At 42.3% G+C, this 19,567-nt stretch overlaps 10 protein-coding genes across 10 annotated transcripts; 4 read left to right on the top strand and 6 right to left on the bottom strand.

Moving 5' to 3' along the window:
• Positions 1 to 1,522: 1,522 nt before the first annotated feature.
• Positions 1,523 to 3,072, bottom strand: VTP21DRAFT_8958 (uncharacterized protein; the record flags this gene model as incomplete). The annotated part of the gene is made up of 4 exons (XM_069399863.1): positions 1,523 to 1,627; positions 1,722 to 2,402; positions 2,727 to 2,874; positions 2,963 to 3,072. The coding sequence occupies 4 exons, from the start codon at positions 3,070 to 3,072 to the stop codon at positions 1,523 to 1,525; spliced, it is 1,044 nt and encodes a 347-aa protein (XP_069245654.1).
• Positions 3,073 to 3,775: 703 nt separating this feature from the next.
• VTP21DRAFT_8957 (uncharacterized protein) lies at positions 3,776 to 4,990 on the top strand (the record flags this gene model as incomplete). The annotated part of the gene is made up of 6 exons (XM_069399862.1): positions 3,776 to 3,869; positions 3,931 to 3,947; positions 4,051 to 4,178; positions 4,256 to 4,358; positions 4,454 to 4,576; positions 4,721 to 4,990. 6 exons carry the CDS (start codon positions 3,776 to 3,778, stop codon positions 4,988 to 4,990), a joined length of 735 nt encoding a protein of 244 aa, XP_069245653.1.
• Positions 4,991 to 5,213: 223 nt separating this feature from the next.
• On the bottom strand, positions 5,214 to 6,449 carry VTP21DRAFT_8956 (uncharacterized protein; the record flags this gene model as incomplete). The annotated part of the gene is made up of 1 exon (XM_069399861.1): positions 5,214 to 6,449. The coding sequence occupies one exon, from the start codon at positions 6,447 to 6,449 to the stop codon at positions 5,214 to 5,216; it is 1,236 nt and encodes a 411-aa protein (XP_069245652.1).
• A 2,476-nt stretch (positions 6,450 to 8,925) lies between these two features.
• On the top strand, positions 8,926 to 10,433 carry VTP21DRAFT_8955 (uncharacterized protein; the record flags this gene model as incomplete). The annotated part of the gene is made up of 7 exons (XM_069399860.1): positions 8,926 to 9,012; positions 9,084 to 9,341; positions 9,410 to 9,639; positions 9,711 to 9,777; positions 9,846 to 10,025; positions 10,101 to 10,218; positions 10,288 to 10,433. The coding sequence occupies 7 exons, from the start codon at positions 8,926 to 8,928 to the stop codon at positions 10,431 to 10,433; spliced, it is 1,086 nt and encodes a 361-aa protein (XP_069245651.1).
• A 141-nt stretch (positions 10,434 to 10,574) lies between these two features.
• Positions 10,575 to 11,409, bottom strand: VTP21DRAFT_8954 (uncharacterized protein; the record flags this gene model as incomplete). The annotated part of the gene is made up of 5 exons (XM_069399859.1): positions 10,575 to 10,729; positions 10,788 to 10,872; positions 10,956 to 11,006; positions 11,066 to 11,195; positions 11,264 to 11,409. 5 exons carry the CDS (start codon positions 11,407 to 11,409, stop codon positions 10,575 to 10,577), a joined length of 567 nt encoding a protein of 188 aa, XP_069245650.1.
• Positions 11,410 to 11,537: 128 nt separating this feature from the next.
• On the top strand, positions 11,538 to 15,227 carry VTP21DRAFT_8953 (uncharacterized protein; the record flags this gene model as incomplete). Its single annotated transcript, XM_069399858.1, has 12 exons — positions 11,538 to 11,660; positions 11,719 to 12,305; positions 12,370 to 12,443; positions 12,524 to 12,592; positions 12,672 to 13,070; positions 13,131 to 13,366; positions 13,434 to 13,725; positions 13,785 to 14,042; positions 14,111 to 14,346; positions 14,415 to 14,686; positions 14,759 to 14,841; positions 14,911 to 15,227. 12 exons carry the CDS (start codon positions 11,538 to 11,540, stop codon positions 15,225 to 15,227), a joined length of 2,946 nt encoding a protein of 981 aa, XP_069245649.1.
• Positions 15,228 to 15,472: 245 nt separating this feature from the next.
• On the bottom strand, positions 15,473 to 16,577 carry VTP21DRAFT_8952 (uncharacterized protein; the record flags this gene model as incomplete). The annotated part of the gene is made up of 3 exons (XM_069399857.1): positions 15,473 to 15,936; positions 16,044 to 16,180; positions 16,282 to 16,577. The coding sequence occupies 3 exons, from the start codon at positions 16,575 to 16,577 to the stop codon at positions 15,473 to 15,475; spliced, it is 897 nt and encodes a 298-aa protein (XP_069245648.1).
• Positions 16,578 to 16,772: 195 nt separating this feature from the next.
• On the bottom strand, positions 16,773 to 17,427 carry VTP21DRAFT_8951 (uncharacterized protein; the record flags this gene model as incomplete). Its single annotated transcript, XM_069399856.1, has 3 exons — positions 16,773 to 16,847; positions 16,928 to 17,060; positions 17,183 to 17,427. 3 exons carry the CDS (start codon positions 17,425 to 17,427, stop codon positions 16,773 to 16,775), a joined length of 453 nt encoding a protein of 150 aa, XP_069245647.1.
• Positions 17,428 to 17,647: 220 nt separating this feature from the next.
• Positions 17,648 to 18,264, top strand: VTP21DRAFT_8950 (uncharacterized protein; the record flags this gene model as incomplete). Its single annotated transcript, XM_069399855.1, has 3 exons — positions 17,648 to 17,650; positions 17,737 to 18,082; positions 18,146 to 18,264. The coding sequence occupies 3 exons, from the start codon at positions 17,648 to 17,650 to the stop codon at positions 18,262 to 18,264; spliced, it is 468 nt and encodes a 155-aa protein (XP_069245646.1).
• A 382-nt stretch (positions 18,265 to 18,646) lies between these two features.
• Positions 18,647 to 19,503, bottom strand: VTP21DRAFT_8949 (mitochondrial 37S ribosomal protein uS10m; the record flags this gene model as incomplete). The annotated part of the gene is made up of 3 exons (XM_069399853.1): positions 18,647 to 19,200; positions 19,269 to 19,398; positions 19,486 to 19,503. The coding sequence occupies 3 exons, from the start codon at positions 19,501 to 19,503 to the stop codon at positions 18,647 to 18,649; spliced, it is 702 nt and encodes a 233-aa protein (XP_069245645.1).
• Positions 19,504 to 19,567: the final 64 nt, after the last annotated feature.

The raw sequence follows: 19,567 nt of genomic DNA, 5'->3' as shown, positions 1-19,567 counted from the left end.
CATCATCAGGTTGAGAATCTTCAGTGGAGCGGTTGTGTGAGAATATAGGTTAAGGGAAAATCCGGAGATGAATTGTATACACACGGGTTTGCATTCCTTACGAATGAATGACTCAGAGAATCGCATTTATTTATACCAAGATGTGAGGGAGTAGGGGAAACACTGGCTTTTTTTTGCTCGAATTCTATCCATCTTTTCAAAATAGGGGTTTGTGCAAAATTGTTGGCAGTGCAAGATCTTTTCATCTACAAAATAATTGAGCTGTTTGGAGCGAGTTAGCCCTTGAGTATCATTCATCTGTCGGCCGAGTGACTACATCTCCAGTTTAGTTCAATGACAATAGTGTCAACGAAGTTTACTTTGCTCCTATTGCGCCTTAGGCGAGAGGATGGAATTGCCCACATAATTCAAACTGCAGTTGAAATAACGCAACCTACGCATATCTGTTAATACGCGGAGTGACAACTCTCCAACAAACGCAGGGTTCCTTAATTCCGCTGATACATATTCAAGAATTGTCTCCCACGCTTTGACTGATATTTGCAGAGTCACCAACATATTACAACTATCCTAATAAAAAGAGATGGACAAGAGTGGATGGAATCCAGGTAGCTCTGGGGGAAGCGAATGGTGCACTTACGGTAAGGAAAGGGGAGGATTGAGCGAAGGCGACGATGTTGCTTCTGAATCGAATAATTTCCCATGGCCTGTTCTATAATGGCTACCCGTAGGCAGCATCCTACGGGAGGTGGATCCAATGTGACGCGTCTTTCTGTGCCGTTGCTCTGCAAGAGGGGATCATGGCTTGGACGTGAGATGAGAGCATCGGGCTTGAATTCCTTGAGGTCTATCGTAATTCCTTGAAAAATCCCAATAGTCCTTTCGCAGTTTTAATAGCTTCCTAAATCGGATCATATGAAATTCAGGTCGAATTGGGCTGCCAACAGGGGGAATTAAGGAGGGTCCTAGGGTAATCCCACTTGGGCTCGATGCCATCTACACTATGGAATAATAAACAAGGTGAATTACACCTTTCGAGATCATCTTTATCCATCCCATTGCATGTATAAAAAAAAACAGTATATTGCAATACACGTCAAAATAACTCCCATTCACTATTACAATAGCTAAGAGGAAACCATGGCTCGCTGAATTCATCCCACCTTGGCCAGAAATCTCATTCATTCACACAGTATTTGATATCCATTTGGAAAGTGTTTAAGATTGAGAGCCTTTGAAACAAGCAAAAAAGAGTGAAAAAAGACTAGAGGTAGGACAAGGTAGAGAAAAGGGTTGATAAGAAAAGAAACCAATAATAACAATAGCAAGAATATAGCAAGAAGTTAAAAATCATAATAAAAAGGACTTAAAAAGATATCTGTATGATAGTAGGTTTATGAAAAATCTCACAAATAGAAGCAAAGAAAAAGGTGGCGGCGAAGGCGGCAGCGACGGGGGTGGTGGAGGAAGAGGCGGGGGAAGCGAGAGAAGGGATGGGGTGGAGGATGGTAAGAAATAAATACTATGGTTCCTGCAGCTCACGTAGGAACACTGTATCTGATTCGTGTGTTCGTTGTCGGAAAGGGTTCCCTCCCCCTTGTATCTTCTCCTTGAAATCGCGCGACGGCTAATAGAAAAAAAAAAAAGAAGAGGGAGGAAAGAGTCAATACACCATTTCTAGCTCAAAGATGCCCAATCCAATGCGCTCCGTTAATATCTACCGAGAGTTTCCATTTTCTGAAAATCCAGATCCCAATGGCAGCCGCTACGACCACACATCCAATTGCTATTCCTGCCGTGACGAGCTGACCGCCGCTGCCGTCATCTTTCGGCTGCACCTGCTGCGCTGCCGCAGTAGGGCCAGGCAGAGCTTCGCTGGGTGGCGGTACTGTGACATAGGATGTGATGGTTCCACTCGTTACCACGGGTTTAGCCGAGGTGGTGGTGGCGGGTCGGGAAGTGGCGGGAGGTGGTGTGCGACTGGGGGTCAGAGTGATAGTAGAGGTGATGGGGGGTGGTTCGGAGACTGGCGGCTGCGTAGATGCGGGAGGCTTATTCGGCTGTACGGTGGGAGCCTCGTTAGGATCTTTCGCATTATTCCCATTGTTGTTATTGGGGTTGCCATTATTCTGATTCTGGTCCGGAGATGGCGGCGGTTTATTGTTATCCACCGGGTTGAGATTGATGTCGATGGCACGGCGCATCTCTGCGTGCACTGCTGGTAAGAGAACGGGACGTAACATACTGGTATATCCTATTGGTATCGTGGGCACTTCATGGATATCCGGAGAGAAGAAGCGTAGACTGGTAGCGACGCCTGTTGAATAGGTGAGGAGACGCAGATTAAGCGTCGATGGATGGGAGAGATGAGGTTCGGAAGATTTCAACGTACCTTGATGATCCTCGGGGGAACAATCGATACAAAATTAGCGCGTATGTGGGTGGTGAAGGGAGAGAGCGTGGAGAGGCAATGGCCGGAGAGAGAGGAAAGAGCGATGCGCATGCAACGTTAATGAGGAGACCAAATAAAAAGAGCGAGTAGGACTCGTTGTTGAGACAGTGAGATATTTTGCTGGATTCGATCCGGAGGGAGGGAAAGAAGGGGGAGGCGCGAAGATGTGTGAAGAAGGAAATAATGATTGTTTTTTTTACGTTTAATTTAGAAGTTGGCCTCCAATTGGCCGAAGCTGGAATTTCCAAGCTTGTTATTAAAGCAATGCAATTACTTCTTCCGTCTGTGATCGCAGCTCCGCAAAATTCGCAAAAATTCCCTTTGTTCGTTCCATTGCCAGGCCCGGGCGGTTTCGCTCTGGGCTTTGGATGGCTTCGCATCCGCCCGCCGCCGCCCCTCCCGTCATGAGCGGCTCTGGCTCGCTATTGCCTTGATTTCAGGAAGGCCTTCGGGGAAAGGTGGTGACACCCAATATCTCCACCTCGAATCAGACCAGAACCGGCGTTTTACCTGGGTTTAGGATGGTCCATTGCCAGCCGAGATTGCGGAACGATCTGAACTTGCATACCAATACGGATCTCTCCCATCCACCAGACTGTCCCGCTGTGGGTCATCGCCATGGTTCTAGCTCTAACGTCCATGGAGAGCTTTCAAGGAACTGAAGGCTCTCTCAAAGTTCGTTGTGAATTTCGATATCGGAGTTTCTAGTTTAAACTTTCAGAAAGCCACAGATCATCCCCCGTCAAACCGGCGGTAGTCGCCTGCCGCTACTATTTACATTAGTGAAGCTACGATGGTGTGCTACCCGAAAGCCTCTGTCTCGCAATCAACCTCTGAGATCTAGGTCGAGAGATCTATAGCCATGAGCCATGCGCAATGGCAGGGCACATTGGCCATTCTAGGCCCTTCATAGGCAGTGACACCAGGTGTGCGGCCTTGAGGTTAGGTCTACTCGGCTGCGATTGCTCGAATATCTGCCGCCGAGAGATCAAACATGCCACACAATGGATTAAAAATCACTAGTGGGCTGCTCGACACGTCGAGACTCAGCCCTAGTGACCCCAACCCGCTTTCGCAACCAATAGATGTATTAAGAGTGCTTTTATAATGGCTATAGTTGACAAATGGGCGGCTTGGTAAATCAGAGAGGCTCTCAGTAAAATCCTGATTTATCACTATCATATAGGGTAATCTAGTGTGGTTTCGACTTCGCGTTGGTATTTTCTTTAAGATTTCAAATCGGCTTTAAGGCGCAGTCGACCTGCCTATATGGGGAAAAGCAACTTTAGTCAGGGCAAGTTCTCTATATACCAATCACTCAAGATGCAGCAACCACCAAGTTACAATACTCCCACCAATTTCCACTTCAACGATTCTGCATCTAGACCCTCTACTGCATCAGCCTCTACCGATCGCAGTAAGTTTGATTGGTGTGAAAATGATAGTTGTCTTCTAATTTATTTTCTTCTAATTGAAAGACAGGAATTTAGATGAGGTGCGTGACAAATTTTGCAGATGTATCTCTAGCAGCTTCCTCCATCCCTCTCCGTTTCTTCTCTCTGTATTCCTTTCTCATCCTTCCTTACTGCCTTTTTTAGGAAATCAAATTATATACAAACAGCAAAGGACGTGAGAAGTATGAGACCATGGCTGATCTTTACGCAATCATTGTCACCGTCGAACACCTTGAAAAAGCCTATATTCGAGACAGCATCACTCCTCAAGAGTAAGCCATCGACTTCACTTTTACTATATCACAATCCTTTGGTTCATTGAATGGGTTTATTTCTCTATTCTTTCAAGCTATACTCCCGCATGTGCCAGACTCATTGCTCAATTCAAAACCGCCCTGAATCTGGTGCGAGATGCAGTACCCGATGTGGAACAATTCATGCGAGAATATAAGGTAGGTGACCTTACCTAGATGCAAGCCTATTGCTTGTAAATCATGGTTATACAGATGGGAACATTGCGAAGTCTAATCGATGAATCTCATGGCAGCTGGAATGCCCAGCGGCAGCTAATAGGTTACTGAAAATCGGAGTGCCAGCGACGATCGAGCATGCAGCAGAGTCGGGTAGAGATCCTAGTCGGTCAGCCAAATACGTTGCAGAGACGGTGCAGGTAATGACTTCCTGCCCTCTATTTTTTCCTTCTTATCGAGGATATATATATAAATATATATAACCCAAGACCCCCTTGCTCTATGAGCTTTGCTTGGCCTCCTCTCATCCCTTCACTATTAACCAAGCCCTTGTATTTTCTTAGCATTTCATTACCCTGATGGATGCCCTCAAGCTCAACTTCACGGCAGTGGATCAGCTGCATCCACAGCTCAGCGACCTGATGCAGAGCTTACACTACGTGTCTCTACCGCCTGAATTCGAGGACTCCAAGGAGAAGTTGCGTAACTGGCTTATCACCCTCAACCAGATGAAGGCGAGCGACACGCTTGGAGAGGACGATGTCCGACAGCTGATGTTTGATCTGGAGAACGCGCACAACCTCTTCTACCGGTCCTTGTCGGACCGTGGATAGATCAAAATGTGGATCCCTTGGGGGGAGGGGGGATCTGTGCCGTCGAACTCTATTTATTGGATACTGTCACTGTTCTCATTTTATGTAAATAAATGCCTTTCTTTTTCTGTTTCAGTTATGAGCATGCGACATGCAATGGGTTTTTGGCTTCGTCCTCGATAGGTTAGCTGTCATTAGCCGAAGGTGAATTACTTTATTGAAACACTAAATGATGATTTAAAATCTACATTTCAAAGACGAACACGCCGTCGTCTTCGGGCTCCACCAGAGCTCCCTTTTCTTTTATACTAAAGGATGTTTCCTGTACTAAAGGCACTTCCGGAGACGAATTGAAGGTGGAAATAGGCAGCGCGTTAAACGCTGGCATAGAGAAATCCATTTCGCCCTCCTCGTCCGCAAGGTCGGACCAGCTGGAGGACAAGCCTACCGACTTGACCATTCGTGGAGGCGAATATGAGCCATACCCCTCGTCTTCCTTCTCGCTAGCTTCCTCCTCATCCGCCTGCTCCTCAGCCAGCTTCCTCTTCGCTTGCTCCTCCTTACTGGCCGCCACTTCCTTCACTTCCTCCTCCTTCTCCACCTCGTTCTGCTCAACAATCAGAATCTTCGCAGCGAGAATTTGCCTGCTCGCTTCGGTGATGGTGGGGCGCTTCGAGGGATCGATCGCCAGGAGCCCGAGCAGGATCGCGAGGGCCTCGGCCGATATTTGCGGGAACATCTGGCCGAGCACGGCAACCGGATTCCGCACGTAGTCGGCGAACACCTTGTCCTTGGCGGCATTGGCCTCGCGCCACGGGTTTCGCCCAGTCATCATCGCCACCAGTAATACTCCCAGGGCCCACACGTCTCCTTTCGCCGTGTCGTACACGGTTCCGGCCTCGCTCACGTCCGGATGCTGCTCAGGGGCCAAATAAGCCAACGTTCCCACACCATACTCGCCCTCGATAAAGATCTCGCTGGTCGCAAGGCCAAAGTCGGCGAGCTTGAGCGTGCCATCCTCGGCAACAAGGATATTCTCTGGCTTGATGTCCCGGTGATAGACCCCGTGGAGGTGGCAGTGCTCCACCGCCCGAAGGATCTGCACGAAGCAAGATCTTACACCCTCCGAGTCACCCAACCAGCCCCGCTCAATCAGGTCAAAGACATCACCGCCGGCACACAGTTCAAGCACCATCCAGACATCTTCATCGGTTTCCACAACACGCACCAGTTTCACAATGTTCGGATGGGCGGGCAATCGAGAATGCAGAGAGAACTCTTCCCGCTGCAAAGAGAGCTCGACAGGATTGAGGCCTTGCTTGGAGAGATGCTTCACAGCAAAGTAGTGAGACTGGTCGAGGATGGTGCGTGCGAGGTAAAGGCAACCATAGGAGCCGCGACCGATGATGTCGACGAGCTCGTAGGTGTTATCGATGGTGCGACCAAGTTTTGAGATAGCGTAATCGTCGGTGACAGACATGGTGGCCAAGAACGGTGGGAAGCGGTAGAAATACAGGATAGGTTGAATACGACACAAAATATAACTATAGGATACAAGATTATAAAACCACTACTCGCACCGCACTAGCGCGTTCGCCCTCCCAACACTTGCAACTCCTAGCAAGAGCTTATAGATAAAGAGAGAGAAAGGGGGGATCAAGATCCGTAGAAAGGCAATAGACAAACTATTAAACTAGGTTATAATACAGAATCAAAGGGGGAAAAAGAGATTGTATAAGAGAATAGATGGTTAACGGCTTATGGTCAGAATTAAAAGTGATGATAAGTGGAATGCGGGAAGCACATTGAGGAAATGGAGAATGATCCAAAGAAGATTCGATCTTCTTTAGAAGGACATGACTAAAAGGCGCAATTAGCCAAGGGCAAGAGGAGGAGGGGGCGAAAAAAAAAAGAAGGTGATGGGCGACGAGAGGAAATGTGGAGATTAATTAACAGCTTGAAATAGAGGGGAGAGCGATTGCAGCGAGATGGCGAGTGTTTTCTAACAATATGCCGAAGTGCGAGAAAATGACGAACGAGAAAGAAGAAGCTTGCGAGTGCAAAAGCGTCGAATAATAATAGGGGTTGAGATTTTTTGACACTTGCGAAATATTCGTCGAAAGTCGCGTGACCTCTCGCTCGGTTGTTTCTATTTGGTCCGGACCCCGTCCTCTTATCCCTTTGGAGACAAGAGTAGGTGTTGGGACTGTGCAATCAATCCCCCAGGCTCAGACCAAGCTTGTTCGGGCCTCGAAGCCCCTGATTGGCCGAGTGGCCCTATTAGCATGAGCGGATCTTAGTGGTGGTTCCAGTCCCCAAAAATAATGCCATTTCCCAAGGACAGCCCGCAATATCCTTGAAGCGGCTCAGTGGCGCAGAGACTCATTGCACCACAGAATCGGCTTGTTGCGAAAGGGCCATTGCAAAATCGCTTGGGAAAGATAACGAAAAGATGAGACAACGACGAGCTCCGCTGGGCTAGTATGGCGCCAATTTGTCATCTCTTTCTCCTCCCTCGCCTCCTTATGGTTGTTTTAGAAACGAGCAGAGGCACTGTCTGCGCTTGATTGTACAAGCAAAGCATCACTTGTCGATATCCAAACATGGGCTGAAAAACTTTATGGTTTGCACTCGAAACATGCCATGGCATTTGTTTTCAAATACGAGGCAAGAGAACAGGTCCAAATTTTGCCGTTTGAATCACTTTGTGCATAATGAGCTTATATTTGCATCCCCCATGCACCACATTGCAAAACTGAAACCTTTAAAAATAGTATCCATGTTCATTGAGCCATTTGGCAGGCTGGTCTACATTTTGGACCGTGAAACTAGCCGCCTCTGACTTCCATATGCACCTAGCACACGATATGTACACGCGCATGGTCACTGCCTTATCCACAACTGGAGCACAATAAACCTGTTTCTAGACCTCGTCATTTCAGGTGTTGTAATCATCCTGATGGGTTTCTTACAGGAAATTTTGAGCAAGACCCAGCTTGGTTGCCAAAGAGAATTTCTTTTTTTTCTTCTTGATAAATAAAGTTAACTCTAATCGCACTGATGGGTGAGGTCACTATTTTTTTTATTTTCCTTAAGGTAGTGAAAAAGACTTTACATGATGAAAAAATCATATTATACCGCCTATCATCTTATCTCTTCGCCTTATGCCCAAGATTGGCCAACGCATTGTGTAATCAATCCACTCATCAGTTTCTGATGAGATATGAGAATGGATGTCTACAGAAATGGTCTGTGAGGCACGCACAAGGCAAGTGAAGAGCTCGAGGATGGCGCCAATGACGATAAATCGAGATCAATGAAGAGGTTTTAATTTACTTTGTGGTTTGAGTACAAGTGAAATATCCAACTATTAGGGACTGTTTAACTGAAAAAATTGCCTATCTCTAAAGGAGTTGATAGAATACTGACGAAAATCCGTCAAAGTATGAATAGCTATTATATGTTCACAAGCCCATGCAATTGAAAATCGATAGGAAATCATTTGCAAATTTGCAAATCGCTTTGATATCGGGTGAAATGATAGTTGCAATAGTTTACTAGTTCTTCTTCCTTTCGATCTTTTCACCTCGATGGTTCAGTTTATTTTCCTCGGCGGCGAGCAAGAAACATCAGTTGTACTCTTTTATCATTTGGCGTCAAAATCGTTTAGAGATTTGTCACTTACAGCTTATATAGCTATTGCAACCTCCACCCTACACTATTAATATATATGTAAAATTATATTTATTCAGAGGTCGAGGATGGGCTTGGAATAATTACGGTTGAGAGTGATAGGACGGAATATAAAACAAAATGTAGATCCTACATTTTGTTTAATATTCCGTCTGTTCTCTAAAAGATTAATGAAAAAGCAGTCCCGAGGTAAATAAACTAAGCCGCTAATGATTAAAGCTTGAATTTGACACATAGGCAGTATACTGAAAAGAGTTATCAAAATGCCCAAACCAAAACAGAAAGATATGAACACAATTGCAAGTAATAGCAGGAGGAGGAGTAACTCGAGGACAAATAATTTACGTATTGTAGGCTACATTATTTTGGTGGTTTATATATCAAATAATCCTAATCTCATTAACTTGATGATGCATTTTAGGATGAAGATCGGTTACGAGCGGAGCGAAGAATGATGGCTTTCGATCAAGCTAGCGAAGGTGAAGAATCAGGGACAGATAATGAAGTACAAAATTATGATGGAGAACATGCAGAATCTGGCGATGATGGATTAGAAGAGGAAGAGGAAGAGGAAGGGGAGGAGGAAGAGGAAGAAGTGAGTGAAGATTCGCAATCAGATTCTGATGATAGATCAGACGATGATACGGATTCTGACGAATCTAGAGTAGACGATGAAATTGTACTCATTCTATCGAAATGTTCTCACTAAATATTCTAGCTAATCACCCTTGAATTTCACTTCTATAGGAACGGATAGAACAAAGTCTAGCTAACATTCCTTTTGAAAAGCTCGCCGAAATTCAGGAGAAAGTTGGAATGAAGGCATTCCATAAGAATTTCCGCAAACAAGCTACGCATGACTCAGAAGAGGACACAGACGAAGAAGAGAGCCGACCTAAAGAAAAGAAGAAGGAGAAAAAAGTTGCCAAAAATACCAGAAAGCAAGCGGAAATCGAGAAGCGAAAGCATAAGAATGCGTAAATATCTTTTCCAATCTTTATATTGTAGTTCCAGTCTTTCTGGATTTAAATACTAATATATCTGATAGGCCTATGGAAATTTCTATCAAGAGGCCAGTAAGTAGATTCCGTGAAGTGGTGCCGATAGAAGCTACGGTAAGTTTTGTTTTTGTTTTTTTCAACAATTTTCACTTATTTTTTTAATTTCCTTTAATTTTCGATAGAAACGACGCGATCCACGCTTCGATCAACTTTCTGGCAAACTCAATCAGGATCTGTTTGAAAAGTCATACAGTTTTATTGCGGATTACAAACAATCTGAGCTTAGCCAGCTAAAAGAGAAGTTGAAGAAAACAAAAAACCCATTAGAGAAAGAGAGACTACTAGGAGAGCTGAAGCGATTGGTACAGCCTTGGTTTATTTTTTTTTATAAACAAGGAATATATAGTTGATATTGGCTCCTATTTTCTACACTCTAGGAATCGAAAGAAGCAGCTCTGAAGAGAGAAAAACATTTGAAGGAATTGAAGCGAGCGCGTAAGAAGGCCGAAATGAAGTTGATTTCCGAGGGCAAGAAGCCATACTTCTTGAAGAAATGTGAGTGTTTTCGGCCATTTTGGTGGAGAGATTAGACGGCTGATCACTAATCCTCCCCACTATTTATAGCGGATGAAAAGAAACTCGAGTTGGTTGAGCGCTTCAACGAACTCAAGAAGGATCCCAAGGCCATCGAGAAGGCAATTGAAAAGCGCAGGAAACGGAATGCGGCGAAAGAGCATCGCCGAATGCCATTCAAGCGGCGGCGAACATAGGATGGTTTCTGATGGTTTTTTATCTCGGTATTGCACAAGTCCATCTGCATATTTCCTTGTTAAAAAGTTATACACTTTGCTTTGATAACGCTGGTGGGATAATATCTATTTATTTAATTACAAATTAAACAAAGCGACACTTTATTTTTCTTTTTCATCCTCCTCTTTCTCCACCTTCTCCAGTTGTCGCTTCACAGCGGGGACCACGAAATATATTCCGGCAAGAATTGTTAAAAGAATGGTCAATGCCAACTTATAGGCCTGGATGGAGAGCCCGTAAACGAGTCTTTCTAAAACTACCATTATCAAATGTTAACTAATATATATAAACTAAGTGCCGACAAAAAAAAATACCAATGTTAAAAGGAACAGGGATACTTTCGCGATTAGGCAAGTGCGAATATCCTTCATATTCAGCGCGAACTCGTAACCACTTGCTCTGTGATTTTAAACAAATAATATAAATTGAATACTAGGGGAAGGGGAGAGGAAAAATTATATCAAAGTAAAAGAATATCATACCATTCTACCATCATTTCCTGAAAATAGATCTAGCGAGAATCCCGTGGGATGCTAACATAACTGTCATGAATTCAGACTAGACAATTGAAAACTCTCCAATCCATAATTACCGTAGACGGGTATGATATTCTCAGTTCATAATTGTCACCTGTTTTTAGGCCAGCGATTTTATACCACTGTTCGCCACCAGGTGTAATGAACTCACGAGTGACAAACTCATATGGTGCTTTGAGCACCTTGCTAACATTAACAAGAAAAAGATAAAATAGTTAGTAGCCAGCTAAGAAGATTATTGGAATATCTTTTACATTTCGGTAAACAAATCCTCTGTTATTCCATCTGGTAAGCGCGAGATGGGATCGTCATATGATACGTGAAATCTTCTTATCGCCGTATTTGCCCTCACAGAGATCAGTGAAAAGAAAAGGGCCAAAATGAGGGATAGTAAATGCATCGGGCGGCAATGTGGAGAGCGGGAGAGAAGGAGGTTAGGGATCGAAAATGCCAGTCACGCAGTTTTAAATCATTGTAATTCATTTAATACTTCTCGTAAACGCATTGCAAAGGCTACAGCCTACAAGTATGGAGTTGCATGAAAGGCAACCCAGGCCGCCTAGCTCCGCTAGAAATGTAGAAGAAAACTCGAGAACATTAGCGGATCTGAGAGAAATGGCTCAGAAACATGGGCAAATTACAAGAAACAAGGTGATAAAAGGCTAAATAGTAGACTGTTACTTTGATCTACTGACATTTGATTTGTAAGGTCATTGAGGACCTCCTTCGGAGCACTATTAAAAACATCTTGTCCAGTTCAATATCTCCAGCTGAAATACTTAAAATTGGGCACGATTATTCTATTATTCTACGCGCTCTCTCTCCTCCTTTAAGTTTGCATTCGATCACTTCGTTATGGACTCGCCCTCTCCAACATCTTCTTCAGCTACCAATCGAGTTCATCACTTCATTATCCATCGTTCAGACACAGTGTTTTGAAGGATGTTTTGTTCCTTTTGTCAGTGAAAACACACAAAAAGTAAACGTAAGAAAAATGGCTATGGTGTCTTTTAAGGTGCTAGTCGCAAACTTGCGCGCCGGTGATGCACCTTTGCATTCATATCTGGTGAAAACAGTAGTACGTATTCTTCGGCGGCTGCTCACTTGCTTTAATATGGAAGATTTTTTCCAAGCGATATTTTTCGATAACGAGGAGAGCTTAGGGGAAAAGAAGGATTGGAGAGAAGTGGTAGACTTGCTGTGTTCTGTGCCAACTAGGATTGCTAATTATTTAGTCATAATGGAGATGCGACCGGGAGAGGAATTGGCTGATGATGCGGATTTCTTTTATGACAAGTATGTTTTTATAGATATTGCGAATAATTATGATTGGATGTAGTATATGCTAATTCGACATTAGACTATATTTTAAGTATCTTTCAGAACGGTTCGAAGTCATGATATGGGATGCTCACAACTCTTCTCCTCAATTCAGTAAATATGCCATATTGTGTTATTTGGAGTTCATTTTCATGGTCACTTACAATATCTATCATGGTCGTAATTTTTTGAAGCTTCAATAGACACTTTAGCATATGCAGCTAGCAATTTCCTTGAAAAGCTATGTCGATTGGGATGCACACGTAAGTGATATTATTAGGCAATTGGTTGCATCTTCTTCATTTTTATTTATTTTATATTATTCAATTATTTGACCTGAAGAGCCGGCTATCGAAAGTTTTTATTCTCGCGTCCGTTCTCGTTTTCTCACCTCCGCCTCTGAGCCTATCTTATACATGCAAGCATGGAAACTAGTTTTTGACAATCTCAGCCAATCTTCTCTTGAACGCTTTATAACTGCACTTTTTTCTCATTTATCGGATTTGTACCCGTCAAACAAATATATCTCTCCGACTCAGAGATCGAAACGGGAAATTAGAAAAATTGCTAGATGGCTGCGTTCCTGGATAGGGCCATTTGCAAAAAAGCCAAGCATGACGGGAGATGAAGTTATATTAAGGAGTATAATAATACGAAGAATCATTCTTGGTGGGCAGGTATACGGATTTGGGTCGCTAAGAATTGCAACTTGTTTGCTAAGTGATTTTCCGATGGAGGAAGGTAATACTATAGCAGAATTGGATTAAAGTCACATTCTCAAAGTAATTTTTATTTCATCAGCTGAGAATAATGGGCTATTAGAAGATGCCAAGTTGATAGCCGAGGCATGGATTGATCCTGTATTTATAGGGCACGCATCGCTCGAGCAACAAAAATACCTCACTGGAGCTCTTCTTCTCGTGACCGGATATCTGTCTCAGACCCAGCTTGCCTCGATATTTCAAAATGGCCCTATGCTAAGAGGAATGACTTTTTATTTGGACAGTACTGCGGAGGATATACGAAAATTGGGAATGGTAACTTTTATCTTTTGTGAACCTCGTGACGAAAATTATTTTAAATATTCGGCTCTTTTAATTGCAGATGACGGCCGAAATTATATCGAAAAAAAGCAATCCAAATGGTACAGCGCTTGATTTTGGATTGGATTGGTCAGACGAAGATATGGTTGCTCTTGCTGAGTTGGTGAATGCACAAGATGGGATTGTTTCTGTTGACGAGAGAGAAGAATTCCAGGAGGTAGCGGAGGATAACATTGAGGGGGTCGTTGATACAGTACATACAGGTATCGCTGATAAAGATTTAGCTTCCCAGGAAAATATCGAGGAATTGGAAGATGATCCAGATTCAATCGTGGAACTCCATTATGCAAATGGTAAAATCTCTAATTATAAGCCAAATAGAATTTCAAGTTATATATTAATATTTATATAGAGGACAACGGAGACGATGAAGCCTTTAGTGATGCTACCTCGGAAGACAGTTTAGTTCCGTATCCTATGGAAGATGAGGATGAAGACGTGAAGGAGAGTCAGCGAGGAAAGCCAAAAGCCAAGCGCATCAAGAAGCCGGTATACATTGGGGAGCTGCTTGTTTACTTGCGTGCACACGAAGATCCAGACCGACTTGAACTAGGGCTTCGAGAGGCCGAGGGGTTGATTCGACAGAAAGCTGGAGTCGGAACAGAGCTAGGTACTATGAATTAATGTTTTGAATAGAAAATACGATCTAACGCTCTATTTTTCTACGATCTTTTCTAGGAGAGTTGGCTGTTGAACTTGCTCGTTGTATAATTGGGTTACAGGACAATTATGATTTCGAGGAGTTTAGTTCATGTAGACAGGCAGCCTTGATCGCTCTCATAGTAAGCGCACCAGAGATCGCAGTTCCGTATATCGTGGAGCAATTTTTTGCAAAAGAATATTCCCTTGGACAACGCTTTGTAATTTTATCAGGATTAGTTGCTGGAGCCAAAGAACTTGCTGGAGTGGATTCGGTATTCACTCAACCATTCAATTCTGAATTTGGTTGTTTCTCTACTAACCTCATCACTATTGTTTTAAGCATCTTTCGAGCAGGACCAAATCGTTTGACCGCTCTAAGCCTCCACAAACTATTGACTATCTCGCTAGTCAAATTCAGGATCTCACACTTCAATCACAACGTAATCCTTTGGCTGACTCGCTCCATGAAGTCTCAGAGCTGCGTGGTGGAAAGACGCGTCGCTTCCACGCTCAGCGTCCGTTGAATACCGCCCAAAAAAACCGTTTCGCAAAATATGCAAGAACATTTTTTTTCCCTCTATTAGCAGGGTGGTGGCAGAAAATGTGTACAGGGTATGTGCTGCTCTGTGTATGATCTGCTAAGGCTATTCCAGATTATTGATAATTATTCACATGGCTGAATAGGGCGATGGGCTATCATCCTATGCAGGAACCAGTTCTCCTAGAGAGATTCATCACTGCCCTTGGAATACTTTTGCATTGTTCGAGTATGTCGTAGTTACTTTCTTTTTGAATATATAATGATCTAAGCAGACAATTGTTATAATATTATTTAGCGAATACGCCTCATATCAATCAAATGTGCCGTGAATATATTGATTTTGCTCTTTCTCTACGCCATGTTCGACATGTTGGAAGCTTGGCTGCCCTATTTTTTGGGATTCTTGTCACCATCAACACGCTGTCCTCGCAAACTCTAGTTAATTCTTTTGGAAAAGAAGTCGTAGAGTGTAAAGATTGGGCACTAGAAGCGCTTGAAACGACTCGAGAAGAGAGAGTTAGAGAGGTATGTGCTTCAGTGTTGATAAGATTGCAACGAGTCATGGAGGAATATGAGCGAGTGTTGGTGGGCGAATTGTTACCAGTATCTTAGTATATTCACCTCGGTGGATAATATATCAAGCTTTACCCCTAATAAGAATGATTTATCGAGAATGAAAGAAAAACATTGATCTAACAGGAAACAGCGCTCAATTTTGGCTTTGGAAAATAGCGTAAGTTTTTTGTTAGAATACTCTAAATGTATTGGAGAATCATTGTTGAATATGGGATCAAATTAAAGAAGCGTGGCAAATTATTCACAACGGAGGAAATTTCATTGAATACAGTAGCTGGTCACTACTGGTTTACATCTAGAATTGCCATTTCCACCGAATTCAGGAGTCTCCGGTTCAAACGTCTTACCCCCATCCATATTCCATAGATGGCTCTTAGCCCCCCAATTACTACAAGTATAGTTAAAACAGCACCATTCAATCGACCTTCGTCCCGATTCCCTCCACCTCCAACCCGGATTACCCGAAGCCCTCCCCATCCTTGGAATGGACCGAGCCAGACAAGTGAGAGTAAGATTTGGAGAAATCCGATGAAGCCTACAAAGAGTAACCCGAGAAGCATGTGGGCACCATCAACGGTGAAAACTTCACGCCAAGTGAGGGGTTCATAGTAGGGCAGGATTTGATTTGCCGGTGAGGAGGGGGGTGCTTCTGGAGTATCGATAAAATGAAGTATGATTTTCATGAGGAATCCAGCAAGGAAGGCGTAGATCAGGAACACCAATAGAGTGATAAAAGTTAGAGAAACTAGTCAAGATAAGAAGAGAATCGTTAATAAAAAAAAATAAATATAAAAAGGAGGCAGAAAATAAAAAAGAGGTTGAAAGGAGGGTGAATGGCGAAATAGCACATACTCTCACTAGAAAATATCTTTGCATATGTAGTTCGGTTATAGCGGTATTTGAATTTGCAGCTATCGCATTGAAAATATGAGGAGCTCTTGCGACTTGAGACTCGCCAGCGATTCAAACAATTGACGTGTACATATTTCCTAGTTTAATTGTTTTCAGAGAAGAATCAGAAAATGGCAAGACATCAATTTCGCGTTGCTTATGAAATGTAAGGGGGTGATGGTGAGAATCTTTCGCTTACATCGTTCCATTGCAAAGGCATGGACTAAATAATCGGCCTAATTCTTCTTCCTCTTCCACGCCAGCAAGACATATTCTACAGATGCGGTCATCCCGCCCTGATCTAGTGTTTTCTCCTCCTCTTATTTCCTCAGCGCTTTCTCCATTTTGGTTCGTGCCAGGAGTTTTCTCATTTAGTGATGATGGCTCATTTACTCCTAAATTAGCATTCTCTTGTTCATTATCCAAACTTTTGAGGCTGTCCTTTGCTCGGTGTCGTAATTCAGAAGATTCAACTGTGGTCTCCAACTTCTCCATTTTTTAAAATTCGAAGGAAAAGAGCAAGTTCTTACAGCAGTCATATTGGATGCGGTCACAATTTCTCTAAATTTCAAAAGCGCGTATTTGGCCTTGGTGCTCAAAATATTTTCGAAAATATATAGAAAAGACAGTTTATAATAAGAAAAGAAAAAAAAGGAAGAAGAACAAGAATCTATTAACACAACACAGGTTCTAACGTTTAGCATGCAGCGGTTTCTCATTTAGATGCACTTGTGTAGTTGCTCCAGGAATAACTTTCTCGAGACCCTAAAATGAGAATTTAAAGAAAAGCATTGGTACATATATATTCGTATCTAAGTAAAGATATATGACATATATATACTTACAAGGCTCTTGAACACACAGCTATTAAACTTGTTTTCCTCCTTGCGGCAGAAGGTATACTCCTGATTATTTTTATCGAGACACTGCCAATGTTGCTCAAATTCCTTATCGCAGTTTTCACGCAATTTACGTAACCTGCATTTTGTAATAAAGTATGGTTAAAATGATATTGAATGGAAAATATATGATTGATGAGAGTAGTGGAAAAAAAAAATAAAACAAGGGAAAAAAAAATTTAGAGAATGTTGAAAACTTACAGATCCATTGCGCAGCGAGTCACCTTTCTGCCCTCCTTTAGACAGTGTGCTGGGTCCGCATTTTCATTCTTACATAGCATGAAATCCTCATTATAATCTTTGCAATATTGACCGATAAAAAAGGCAGCGGATTTGAGCGGTGCGGATGTTGCTCCAACTTCACTGACTTTTGGAACACCATCGGGCATAGGTGCGGGATCCACAAACTTTGTATCTACAATAACAGCTTCTCTATGCGTGGCCATTTTGAAAAACGAAGAATTATGTTGGAGGAACTAGATGTTGAAAGTAGATCTCGAGGTTTGCAGAGAAATCCTAACCACCCCCTGAATTGGTGACGTTAAACGAAACATCATCAAAATTTTGTTTACGCATGAATCGGATATAATTTTCAGAGCGTGTCAAGGCAAAGAGCGCCAGTAATTTTCTAAACTCCAATACTCAGTTGCATTTCGTTACGCGACGATGGTAATGACATTTTCTATCTATTACTTGTCTCAACTTCTAGTAGTTTTCTTAGGCAATTGGCTCAAATATAATTTTTTGATCATTAGTCAAAGCCTCATGACTATTGCTTTCTTGTCCGTCATGATAAGAGCACACTTTTCATCGAAGCTTCGCGTAACTCTAGTATCCGTGATATAAAATCGAAGATCTTGCGCTGTCTATCTCTTTCACGCCCCTCGAATAATGCCACAATTACTGATGCATCTACAGATGAAAAACCCATTCCCAATGATGCCGACGGTATCCGTCTATACAAAGGAACAGGAGGCAACGGTTCATTTTCCGGCCCCCCACCTACAAGTTTTACGATTTTAGAAGACTCACAGACAGTGGAACAACTAGGTTTGCAGGATGAACAAATTTTATACATGACTTTCTTCGATTCTAGCAAGAGTAAGTGTATTAATTAACAAAATTTTTGTTATAGAAAACTAATGCATACAGATTAATTGTTAGCAAAATGGGAGGAAGTGCAAGTTGTAATGCCAGAACTGATCAATGATTTTCAAGAAGATATGCTTGAAGAAGAAGAGGCTTCCATTACAAGAAAGGACAAAGGAAAAGGGAAAGCATAGACAATTTTTCTTCTCCAGATAACAATTTACTATTTGCTAGTCTTTTTATGTATATAATATATCCCTCCTCTTTCTTTGGCTATTTTGTAAAACCCTTTTATTATAAATATACATCTTTCAATGCTATTTTATAAAATAAATTGTGTCAGAAAACTTCATTTACACCAAGTGAGAAAATGTTTGCCAATTCTCGGTTCAATTTGCAGTTATTATTTAAGCAATAATAGTATCCTTGAGCTTGATTGTCATTTGCAAAATTTATGTTGTAATCTTCCAGCTATTATTTTACATTTATTTCAAAAGATTTCCTCCACCCAATGTCTAAATGAAAAAAAGAATTTATAACGTAGTAAAAAGATCGAAAATTATACATAAAAATCATCTATGATTCAGCCCCTTTACTCTTTTCCTCTACTAATGGTTCCTTTTCATCAGCTATCATTTGCTTTACCAGCTTATCTGCTAGACCTTTCACACCCCCTTGAACCTCGCTGCTTGCGCCCATTTCAATTTCTTCCAGCCCACTCTGCATTTGATGTTGCTGCTGTTTCATTTCTTCCAAAATCCTTTTGCCAAATCCAAGTTCTTCCCATTCAAACATAGTTGCTCGCATTCCGACTCCACCAGGTGCATTCACTTTAACATAGTGTAGCCATCGTTCTACTACCTCTCGATTTGCATCCTTCAGTTGTAATAGACGCTTGTGTGTCTTTCGCTCAAAATTTTCTTGTGATTTTTTATGAATGAATGGAGATCGTGGAACAGTCCATCGAGAAATCTGAGTTGGTAAGAAAACTGGACCAGAACATGGAATCCCAAGTGCATGTGCAGCACGACGCGCGAAATCTACATAGAAATCGAGGTATTGAGGGATATAAGAGCGGAAATGAAGATTGCAGACGACGATTCCATGTGTGGGTTTGATTTTTTTGGGTTCTAAATTTTAGATGGAAAGGATTAGTCCTTTAAAATGATAATGAGGAGGATAAAACCATCATATTTACCTAATAGAATATCATCCACTTTTTCAGCGGCCTCTTTTGTCTCCTTTGCAGATACTGTGGCCCGAAGAGGGCGAGTAGCGGCAGAGAAAAATCTAGAGTTGGAAAGTGACCTAAAAGAATGATATGGCAACTTGAGAGCGGAAGCGTGTGAGTTTGAATGGTATTGGAATCATAAATAGTTTTAGCATGAAGTTTTAGCATGAAAATAAGATCTTACCTTGTTCAATAGCGACATGCTCTAGAATTGATCCCGCTTAAAAGATGTGTTATTATTTATGAAATAAACAAATACCTTTTGT

This window comes from Calcarisporiella thermophila, assembly GCF_041956535.1.
Source record: "Calcarisporiella thermophila strain CBS 279.70 unplaced genomic scaffold VTP21scaffold_43, whole genome shotgun sequence".
Lineage (NCBI taxonomy): Eukaryota > Fungi > Calcarisporiellomycota > Calcarisporiellomycetes > Calcarisporiellales > Calcarisporiellaceae > Calcarisporiella > Calcarisporiella thermophila.
Note: the sequence above shows the minus strand (reverse complement) of the source record. Positions and strands in the feature narration are given on the sequence as shown.